Source organism: Cannabis sativa, chromosome 2, assembly GCF_029168945.1.
Source record: "Cannabis sativa cultivar Pink pepper isolate KNU-18-1 chromosome 2, ASM2916894v1, whole genome shotgun sequence".
NCBI classification, from domain to species: domain Eukaryota; kingdom Viridiplantae; phylum Streptophyta; class Magnoliopsida; order Rosales; family Cannabaceae; genus Cannabis; species Cannabis sativa.
The window spans coordinates 2,280,033-2,292,253 of NC_083602.1; the positions used below are offsets into that span (position 1 = coordinate 2,280,033).

The window sequence follows — 12,221 nt, forward strand, 5'->3', positions numbered from 1 at the left end:
TTAGTACATAAACAATCATTGAAATAGTAAAATTGAAAAAATTTAGATAAAAGTCTTTAAATCCAACAATCTCAATAGTTCAGTGGGCATTTTTAACGACCTAAAAGTTTAGGAGCATAATTTGGTACATGTCAAAGTTCAGTAGACAAAAATCTTAATTAGCCTATTATAAATAACTGAGAAATTGACAAAATGTAACATAATATTAATTTTCGATAACTCTCTAAAATTTAAAAATATATTTAACACACATATAAATAAGACATAATTTTTAGTGGTAAGGTTTAGGGGTAATTTTTTTTTATTCTAATTATAATTTAGAAAAATGTTTACGTAGAGTCACGAAAAATGTCTCTACATATAGACATTTTTTTTTCATTATGTATCACTTTATTATTTAATACTAATAATTAATTAATTCCTTTTATATTATTTTTATTTCTTTTTTTTTTAAAAAAAATAATTTAGTGACCCCTAATAAAGAAAATTAGTTAATATTCAACATTGTGGATCCTTAAGCCTCTTACTAAAAACTCTTTAAATAAAGTATCTTACATGCAATTTTTTTTTTATTTTTGTTTTGATATATAGTGAAACTTAGAGATTAAATATTATGAATATATTGGACATATAAAATTAAGATTTTAAATATATTTGATTGTACACTTAATTAATCAAATAATACTAATTTTTTACCACAGTTTGTATATATGACTCTATTAGTATGGTTTTTAATAAATATTAGCAACTTTTCTTATTAGGGGTTACTAAATTATTCAAAAAAAAAAAATATAAAAGAATTAATATAAAATAATAATTTTGACACTGAAAAAAAAAAATATCTGTATATACAGATGTTTGTTTTTTGTAACTCTACTTAAGCATTATTCTATAATTTATTAGCACTCAATTGAAGTTCTATAAATTAATTATGATGTTCTATTTTTACATTTAAAGCTCTTTATTTCATGTATTATCATTTTATTGCTCATGTACTAGGAGAGTAAAAAGGATTTTAAAGCTTCTTGGTTAATAATTCAATGTAATTTCTGAATATTTAACCCAAAGATATGTAACTAACTAAGGCAGTCTCTTCAAGATCTTACTCTAATAATAAGTAAGTGACTCTTAAAATTTCACTTATATATAAAGACTTAAGGAACATTAATAAAAAAAAAAAATTAAAAAAGCTTAATCTAACTACCAAATTAAAGAGTCAACCGTGAAAGTAAGTTGACTTAATTACTAAATTAACTCATTACTAATTACCATTTACTAGCCACAAACTAACAAAAACAAATAAATACAATATATATTGGGGAAAGATTATAATCATAATTAGAATTACAAGTACTATATATAAGAGTGTAGTGATAACAAATTCAAATAAAGTACGTTAATTAGGGAAGAGATTAATATTCAAAGAATTAATCAAAATGGATTCTTCTAGTAGTAGAAATAATGAAGAGGACTTAATTAATCTCTGGTTGAGAGATGAACCATTGGAACAAGAAGAAGAAGAAGAAGAACAAGAACCATTATCAACCATTGGTAAAAACCTTTCATTTTCTTTATCCAAGAAAATTAATAATGGTTGCATTTCCATGTCTTTAATAATTATATCTTCTTTATTAATTAATCTTTCATTTTCTTTCTTATTCATCATCATTAATTAATCTTTAATTCTTAATTATACATTAGTTCTTTTGTAATTAATTCATTTTCTTGTGTGGATTTTATACACAGATTTCACATCTTTGAGTCCTCATGTAGATGAGGTAATAATAATCTGGTTTCATTAATTGTTTTAAATTTTAATTACATGAATGAATGTATATAATTAATTTTGTTGTATTAATGTGTATGAATTGTGACTAAATTTTAATTACCATTCTTGATATGTTACTAATAAATAATTATAACTATAATAATGTTGTAATATGTCAGATCATTACAGAAGATGTTTCTAATATGGCAACACCACAACTTGCGTTAGCACCCGAATTGGCACGTGCAACCGCGCCCGCGCCTGCACCCGAATCACCTGAATTGGCATCTGGAGGCGCACTCACGCGCGCACGCGCAAGTGCGCGAGCACCAAACAGAGCATCTGCATTAGAGCAAGCAACTGAATTGGCATTAGCAACTGCACGCACACGAGCACGAGCAAATGCACGCGCACGCGCACGCGCACGCACACGTGCACAAGCACCCCGATCAGCGCTAGCGCCAAACAGAGCACACGCATTAGAACAAGCAACTCAATTGACATCTGCAGCTGTGCGCGCACTTGCAAGAGCGCGAGCACGAGAACGAACACGAACACGAGAGCAAGCACGAGAACTACTGCTATATTCTCGTCAAAGATTAGCAGCAGCACGAGTTCACTTACTTCAACAACACCAATTTCATCATCTAAGAGCAGAAGCATTAGGATTAGTAGTAGTACCTCAACAACACCAACATCATTATCAAAGAACAGAACAGTTACTACAACAACTATTACTACAACAACAACAGCGACTACAATTACAACAACAACAACAACAACAACAGCAACAACAACAACAACAACAACAGCAACAACAACAACAGCTACAATATCAGATACCATTTGATCATCAAAGACCAGCTCCAATACAAGACCAAATTGTACATCAAAACCCACCAGCACCAGCACCATTACCACCAGATGATGATGATGAAATCACAGATTGGGATCTTTACTTTTCGTAATCTTGAGCTACAACACATACATATACTAACATTTTTACCATTGCAAATTATTATAGAATCAATTTGGGCCCAAAGTATATGTTTTGTTCATTGTGACAATTTTCAATTGTTCTGTTTTCAATTTTCCAAATATGAAGACTTTTGTGTAAATGTTGGAACAACTGAGCAATGATGTTAATTTTCATGCAATCATATTATTATTGTTAATTTGTAACTGTAGTTGGTCTTGTAAATTTTGTTACTGGTTTCATTGTTGTGTTGCGAACATGTATAAACTTTGTTACTGGTTTCTATTGAGTTGTTTCATAGAACAATTAAACACAATGAATCAGATATCTCAAATAGTCAAATCTTTTTGCTATATCTTTTTTTTTTTGGCAAATAATAAACATGCCATTAACTTTTTCAATGAACATTCTTCAATGTTATCAACTAAGTTTGTTCTAGTAAATGAGAAAAGAGTGATTCATGCATTTAGAAAATGCAGGTTATAATCACCTCATTGACAATTTATGAGTTACTTCCTATCCATTCTTTCTACTTAAAAAAAAAAATCCAACATAAACTATATATTCAATCCTTTATTTTGTATATGTTCAATCATGAATTTAATTGTTAAAAAGGAGTGATCCTTAACCCTTTTCCTTTAAGCATTCAGTTATGACTATTAGTGAACCTAGTCCTGTCTAGCTGTTTAGTTATTCAAGCAATCTTGTAAAGGCTTAGAACTTAACTCTTGTAATAACTTTAGACGCACATTCAATACAAGAAACACTTTTTTTTTTTGTTTTATTTTGTTTATACTGTTTATTCTCGAATTGGTTAGAATCTCATTCTTTGAATGCTCAAACAAATTTTAGGGTTCAAACAAAAGAGGTTTTTCCAGTCTTATCATAATAATATTAATTCGTGGATTAGAGGTCGTTAATCCTTGAACCTTCCAAACTATTGAACTAGTAGTAAATTTAAAGTGTCGTCCGGTTAAGTGTCACTATGAACTGCTTATGTATATACTCTTGTACACATTACGTATTTATATTGATACACCTAATATTATTAATTAAAAAGTATTTTAAAAATTTATTTTGAAATTAAATAAAATTATAAAAATAAAATATAAAATATTTAAAAAAATAAAAAATATTATAAATTTTGAAATAATTTTTATATCTTTTAACTAATCATATTAGTTGTATCTGTGATACATGTACAAAAGTGTACATATGAACAATTTATATTGGTAGTTAACTGTTAAAATGGATGACACCTAAAATTTACTACTAGTTCAATAATTTAGAAGGTTTTACCATCAAATTTTGAGCTTTAAATGTTACTAAAAATAAAATAATAATTGAGAAAATTTAATGGTAAAAAACTCAAAACAAAAACTACAATACATAATATCATATAAAAAATTACAAAAAGCTTCATTACTACACCCACCCATTTTTAAAGTGCACCCTAAAAGCAAGCAAAATTATATCAGAAAATTCTACAACGTACTTTTTAAAAAGGGTGTAGTGGTGCACATTTATCTGTTTTTGTATCTAAGAAAAAAAAATTTAATCTAATTTTCTTAATAGTCGTATATGTTATAATTTTTTAAGACATTATACAAAATTTTGAGAAATTCGTAAAAATTTAACACATAAAAAACAGAGTTCAAAGAGTCTATTGTATAAGTAACTTTTTTATTTTATACACGTGTGAAATAAACTGTTTGAATATTGATTTATATTGTAAATTATTTCGAATTTTTCTGAATTTTATAGAATATCTTAAATAATTATAATGTTTACTATTATGAAAAAATTAGACAATTTTTTTTTTCTAAATGACAAAATAAATATGGGTAAATTAATGCATATTTTTTAGAGGGGAACATGTAGAATCATCCAAAATTCTATATATACCAACAAGGAAGAAGTGATAGTTTTTAATGAATTGGTTTTTCTTCATACATATAAAAAGTCGGTTAATTGTCTAATCCCTCTCTCTATATATAATAATAGAGAATTAATTAAAACACTAATTAACAATCAAACAAGAAAAGAAAATGGGTAGTGAAGAAGACAAGAGTAGTAATAGTAAGAAAATAATTATTCCACCAAGAAATAATGCATTTTTGCCCAGCCAATCTACTCATCATTCTGGTATTTACATAATTAATTTATTACTTTATTAATTGTTCATGTTTTAATTATGTACATATTCTGTCATTAATCTTTCATTTTCTTTACTCATCATCATAAATTAATCTTTTCAAGAAAAGAAATATATATCAACAAGTACTCTCTCTTGATTATATATATTCTTTTTGAATTAATTCATTTCTGATTTTTTGTGTGTGTGGATATGTATGTACACAGCTTTGAAATCTTTGACTCGTCATGTGGTAACTGTAAATGTGGGTGAGGTAATAATAATAATAATAATATGGTTTATATATAATAATCATTTCATCAAAATGTATGCATTATGTAATTAATTTTGTTGTATTAATTTGTAGGATATTGTGACTAAAATAAAAACATTGGCTTCTACTTGTGAATCGTTGACCATTCTTGGTGCTAATGGCGTAGTGTCTTTTGTAGACATTATTAGTAATGATATGTCTCAATTTAAGGCCCAGGCATGTTACAATCTATCCCCTGTTTTTTAATTAGTAATTTTGATTATTTATTATCAAATAAGATGAATTATTGTTACAGGGTTTGTTTCAAATTGTATCTCTGACATGTTCAACCAAAGCTGGTGAAGAAGTAACTGTGAATGTTACATTGTCTGATTATGAGTCTACTTCAAAGTTTTCTCGAGTTTTTAGGGGAGTTGCACAACTGCTAATTACTGCTAAAACTCCTACTCAACTGGTGATTGATTTTGATTAATTATTGTTCATTTATTTGAATCCTCTGTTTACTAATTTATGATCCAATTAAGTAACTCTATTATGATGTTATAATGTGTCAGATCATTGCTAATAGTGATGATGAGAATGGTAAGCACTCATCAACAACAGTGTCCTCCCCTATGGCAACACCAGCACCCTCATGCACACGAGAACAAGCACCCGCTCCCTCACTTGCATGTGCAACAGCACCTGAATTGGCAGCTGCACGAGCACCAGTGCAAGCACCTGCATTAGCACCAGTGCCAGCAGCAGCACAAGTACAAGCGCCTGCATTAGCACCAGCGTCGGCCCCTGCATTAGCACCAGCGCCAACGCCTGCATTAGCACCAGCGCCCGCGCCTGCATTAACACCAGTGCCAGAAGCAGCACAAGTGGCACCTGCTTTAGCACGAGCGCCAGCACCTGAATTAGCACCAGTGCCAGCAGTAGCACAAGTAGCACCTGCAATAGAACGAGTGCCAGCAGCAGCACAAGTACAAGCACCTGAATTAGCACGAGTGCCAGCAGCAGCACAAGTACAAGCACCTGAATTAGCACGAGTGCCAGCAGCAGCACAAGTACAAGCACCTGAATTAGCACGAGTGCCAGCAGCAGCACAAGTAGCACCTGCAATAGAACATTTGCCAATAGAAGCAATACTACTACGACTTGCTTTAGCACGAGCACCAGCACCTGCATTAATTCGGCCACATGAATTGGCACCAGTACCAGCACTAGCACCAAACCAAGCCCCTGCATTAGTACAAGCACCAAACCATCATCAAGTTCAGGCACCACCAGTACACTTACTTCAACAAAACCAATATCATCAAAGACCAGCACGATTTCAACCACATCAATATCATCAAAGACCAGTTCACTTACCTCAACCACACCAATATCATCAAAGACCAGTTCACTTACCTCAACCACACCAATATCATCAAAGACCAGTTCACTTACCTCAACCACACCAATATCATCAAAGACCAGTTCACTTATTTCAACAACACCAATATCATCAAAGACCAGTTCACTTATTTCAACAACACCAATATCATCAAAGACCAGTTCACTTACCTCAACAACACCAATATCATCAAAGACCAGCACGATTTCAACAGCACCAATATCATCAAAGACCAGTACACTTATTTCATCCACACCAATATCATCAAAGACCAGTACACTTAATTCATCCACACCAATATCATCAAAGACCAGTACACTTAATTCATCCACACCAATATCATCAAAGACCAGTACACTTAATTCATCCACACCAATATCATCAAAGACCAGTACACTTACTTCCACCACACCAATATCATCAAAGACCAGTACACTTACTTCCACCACACCAATATCATCAGAGACCAGCACTATTTCGACCACACCATTATCATCAGAGACCAGTACCATTTCAACCATACCAATATCATCAAAGACCAGAACTATTTCTACCATATGATCAACTATCGCAATATCAACAACAAGAATTTAAAAGAATAGAACAGTCACTAATACAACTACTAGATCAATATCAATCTCATCAACTCCATTTCCATCAAAGACCAGCACCAACACAATTATTATTGGAGGCACACCTAGCACTAGCAAAACGATATCAGAATGAACCCGGATTCATTCCTGAATTAGCAGCAGCAGAACCTATTAAAGTATTTTATGACGAAAAACATAATTAAAGTGTTTCTGTCGGTATTAACATTTAATGATAACTATATAATTGGTAATGCATCGTGTTATGATAGGGGAATTTATAACGCAAGTATGTGTCTCATTTCAAGTATTAATAGTGCACAAGCATGAGTAGTATCGAAAACTATTACTAAGTACCAACAATTATTTTTCTACTTTCTATTTAGCAAATAAAAATTGAAAGAATACTATTAAAATTAGGAAAACAATTTAACTATAAAATTAAAGTAAGCAAACAATGATTATGAATATCAATAATAGGATCTAGGGTGTTAATTTCATCAACTTGTCAATTTATTTATTTTATTAGTTCGTTCTACCATTTTTTATTCTAATTTTAATAGCGGGTTAACTAAAACAAATCCCATTCTTTTTTAAGATATAAGACCTCAATTTATATAAATTTTTTTTACGTATCCGTGATAAATTTAAACATATAAAAGGCATTAAGAATAAAAACCGTATTTGCTACATAAGTTATATGGCTACTCTTGTCCAATATGTAGCTTATGTCTATACAACTATAGCATATTCAACTCTCATCTCTCGAATCTCGAATGCATATTCAACTCTCATCTCTCGAATCTCGAATTGAAATCATAAAAACATGCAAATAGTAATAGAGATGAAGTATTCACAAATATTAAACATAAATTATGTAGATTATAATAAAGAAGAAGAAATCAATAGAACATCATGGCAAAATAAAATAGAATTAAAGTGACTCCATTAATCCCTAAATAAAAAAATTAATGCATGAAAATCATGTTCATAATTATTGCATTCATAAAAAAAAAAAATAAGAACATAAACAAAATTAAAAAAAGCGAAGAAGAAGATGAATAATACTAAGTAGTTACTAATTTAGAGTTTCTAAGTTTTTGAAATCTAAAAAAGTACTAAAAACACTAAATATAATGTGGTTATATAGGCTAACAAATTTAATCAAATGATACTAAAAAGATTTAATATTAAACTTTAAAATGTGATGTCCTATAATCGGTTAGTGATTTCTCATATCATTTGTTAAATTAAAATGTGTTGAACTTGATATTAAAATGCACCAATATCGGTACGCCACGTCTTGTGATGTTTGACACCTTAAGATATCCCTTATCATTTATCTTTCTAAAATAATACAAAATAATATCATGAGTTTAATTTTCGTCAATTTATCTTTAATATAATCAATTTTAAGTTACTTTCTAGGATGAACAAACGCAAAACATGTAACCAGTCTAATCATAACATATCCAGCTCAGGTTAGTATTAAGTTTTTTTTTAACAAAAATTGTGCTCAGAGTACTATTTTGTACAATTCTAAAAAATCTTAAGTCCAAATTATCATTTAACAAAATAAAGAGTTCAATAAATAACTTTTAGGGGCTTTTTTTATTTTTACACTTTTTTTTTTTTACGGAATTCTATATAGAAACCCTTATTGTAACTATCAGAGCAACCTAAATCGCAACCAAAAATCATATAGCAACCCACATAGAAACCACTGGAGAAACTACTTTAAAAATCCAAACCATAAATTTGAAAAAAAAAAGTTAAAAAAAATAGTATATGAGATAATTTCCCTAACTTTTATAAAATACATGGTCAAATTAATAAATTTTGTAGAACACAATTAATAACTTTTTTGCTTCATAAATTCTACTGATTTCTAACAAATATAACACAATTATCTTAATTATATATTTACTCTATTATATTTAAGAAATGTCTCTAATTAAGACACAATTCACTACACTACTCTTATAGTTCTTGGACGTTGAATAGACTAGAAAGAGAGAGAGATCAGAGTCAGAACAAATTAATGAAAATGGCTACTGATAATCATAATGCAAAGGCTATGGAAATGGAAGAAGATGGACCAAGATCAAGAGACACACCTAAAGGAACACCAAAAGGTACCTATTTTCTTAATTAATTTCCAAGAAAACCAAACTATGAATTCTTACTAATCTAAAATTATATAGATATGTTTTCTGAAATTGTGTCTCTTGTTATGTTACTTAGGAAATTCACCTTTCCAAAATAAAGATAAGCAGCCTATGTTTTCAGATGATGGTATTAAATTAAACAAATCAATCTTGTTATTAATCTTTGACAAGAACTTGTTAATCTTTTTCATAATCATTCTGATTTTGTTACTAGCTAAGGGTCAGGTAATAACTAATAACTAATTTTTATTCATTTATATTAGTAAAAATGAAAATTGGGAAATGTTATATAATTATATTGAATTTATTGTGTGTTATTTTTAGGACATTGTGAGCATAATGAACAGTTTTGTTCTGAATTATCCACCAAATTCCTTATTGACTGTTCTTTCTGCTAATGGGACAGTATCAATAGTAGACATTATTAATTGTGATGACTATACCAAATACCACAGATTTTTGGTAAGTAATGAGAAAATGACAATTTGGTTTTCTTGATTTTAATCAAAATATAATTCATTGATTTTTTTGATTTGTTGTAGGGTTCTTTTAAAATTCTATCTTTGTCTTGGACAGTAGAACTTGATTCAGATCATAGTCCTGAGAATTATGGTATGGCAATACCATTGAAGGTTTTATTGATCAATTTAGAAACAGGAGAGGTTTTTGGTGGAGTTGTACAAAGATTAGTAGCTGCTACAACTATTAAGGTATTAGGTGACATTATCAACTTTTTTGTTCATGTAATTTTTGGTTTAAGTAATGATAATGAAATTGTTTTCATGTGTCAGATGTTTGTTGGGAGTTTCAAAAGAGAGATTGGTATGTCATTTGATGGTGCTTCATCACCATCACCATCTATAGGAGAAGTATTGGCAGAATTAGTAAGCAATGATACACCTGTTGAAGATTATGATAAGTTTACTCATCAAAGATCAATATAGTGCTTTAATAATCTTTTCATAAGTGATCAAATAGATGTCTTAGTATGTAATTCTGTTACTGGTTTTATTGTTGTGTTGTGAACATGTATAAACTTTGTTACTGGTTTCTATTGAGTTGTTTCATATTATTACATGCCATAGCCAAGAAAAGGTAAAATGACCATTTGGTTGCTATAAAATGAAACAATGCAAAAGGGTCCAATCCGGGCATTTGTTACCTGATATAGCAGCAGTGTCCATCCACCAAAACTTTTCAATCCCATGGAGAACAAACCCGAAAACCGCCAACCAAATCTCGAAGCTCAAAGCTCCCCCTCTTTTATTAATGAACAGTCTTAGATTGGATGTTATGTTATGCATTAGCAAATGCTCTTTAGAAAAACAACACACACTAATGAAAAGGTTGACAGTTTGAGTAACTTTTATGGTCTTAGTTTCTTTCATGTCTAAGTCTAACAACCAATAAAGGGATCTAATTTGTAGTTTTATGTCTTATTTTGTTAGTTGAATTGAATAATTAGTTGTTGGTTTCGGTTGCATATATAATATAGGCATTGTCATTTCTTGCTAATCTGAGGCAAAGAGTTTAGCTACAATAAGTCCCACATGGGAAATGAAGATGGAAGCTAAGTAGTATATGATAGCTTAGAAAACAACATTACTCGCCGGGTCTTGTAGCGTGGGCCTGTAATCCAAGTGGAGGCATATGAGAAATGGAACATTAGGTTGGTTCAGTGGGCTGGATTCAGTGTTAGCTGTTTACTGGCCTGCCCGTTCCAAGCTGGGAGTTGGGCCTTGTGGTTTGGACGAAAGTCTGGCCCACTGGGCTCCTAAAGTGGAGGATAATGCGTGAGGCTGGCTTCACAGAGCAGCGAATACCTCCCGCTCTCGGCAGTGGAAGGATAACGGGCCGGTGCTACCTGGGTCCACCATGGTTCACTGGGCCGACCTTAATAGGACCATTTCTTTTTTTATTTTTCTCTTTTTTATTTCTTAATATTTGGTTAAATAAACAAACACATGCCATACTTATTGTTATCAAGTCTCACATCATTTATTATTAATCTATTATAAAGTAACACATCGTAGTTGTAATACTAGACACCACTTATAGCAATGTTTCTATATACATAAATTTAAATTTTCTTTTTTTCGTTAATGGAAGGGATTTTTTTTTACTGATAAAAGGACCTAAATTTTTTAACTTTTCAGAATTTACTTTCTAATATAGTTATTTTTAATTTAATATATATATACATTGACTAATATAGTAAATTTATTAGTATAGAATTTTGTTATTCCCATTTATTACATTGAATAAACAGGATTTATCTCCCTGAATTCGAATTATGAATTTTTTAGAATTTTGTTCTTTAAACTTTTCTCTATTGCAAATTTTTTTTCTAAACTATAAAAATTACTGCGAATATCCTATCCTCCTATAGTTACATTATACTTAATTCTTTAAACAATATGTAAATATAACACAAATATAATATTAATCTAACATAGTTCAAGAGTCAAAAAAAAATATATATATATAACTAACAATCTAATAATAATTATAAGAATATATGTGTATTCTTAAAATTACTTTTTGTATATTTCATGCTAATAAAATATATTTCAAGTAAATGTAAAAAAAAATTAACTTTTAGTGATTAAATAAACCCTTAGACAACAATTATACATGTATTTAAAAAAATGAACATAATGTATTTAAAAAGAGATATTTGCAACAATTTGCTTAGTTCAAAAAGTTTTTTTTTTTTTTTTTGAAAGCAGTTCAAAAAGATTTTTTACAACATAAAATTCAAGAAACAAAACTACAAATACAATAATCATAGTTCATGGAGCAAAAATTCTATTTATTCAAATTTATTTTATGTTTCCTTGTCTCTCTACATTTATTTTGGTTCTTTTATAGAACATTTAAATTCTCTGGTTAATTTTTACATAACAACACAATAACATGAAGCCATA

The 12,221-nt window shown here is 29.8% G+C and overlaps 2 protein-coding genes across 3 annotated transcripts; both read left to right on the forward strand.

Annotated features, from left to right (window-relative positions):
- The first annotated feature begins 1,339 nt into the window (after positions 1-1,339).
- Positions 1,340-2,955, forward strand: LOC133034633 (uncharacterized). Its single transcript, XM_061109829.1, has 3 exons — positions 1,340-1,551; positions 1,747-1,778; positions 1,948-2,955. The coding sequence occupies exons 1-3, from the start codon at positions 1,437-1,439 to the stop codon at positions 2,734-2,736; spliced, it is 936 nt and encodes a 311-aa protein (XP_060965812.1). The 5' UTR covers positions 1,340-1,436; the 3' UTR covers positions 2,737-2,955.
- A 5,879-nt stretch (positions 2,956-8,834) lies between these two features.
- LOC133034636 (AT-hook motif nuclear-localized protein 2-like) lies at positions 8,835-10,376 on the forward strand. 2 transcript variants are annotated; one of them, XM_061109844.1, is made up of 5 exons: positions 8,835-9,261; positions 9,371-9,519; positions 9,619-9,756; positions 9,837-10,004; positions 10,086-10,376. In XM_061109844.1, exons 1-5 carry the CDS (start codon positions 9,168-9,170, stop codon positions 10,236-10,238), a joined length of 702 nt encoding a protein of 233 aa, XP_060965827.1. In that variant the 5' UTR covers positions 8,835-9,167; the 3' UTR covers positions 10,239-10,376. The 2 variants fall into 2 exon arrangements, with proteins under 2 accessions (XP_060965827.1, XP_060965828.1); XM_061109845.1 differs by having other exon boundaries at positions 9,371-9,421; positions 9,701-9,756.
- Positions 10,377-12,221: the final 1,845 nt, after the last annotated feature.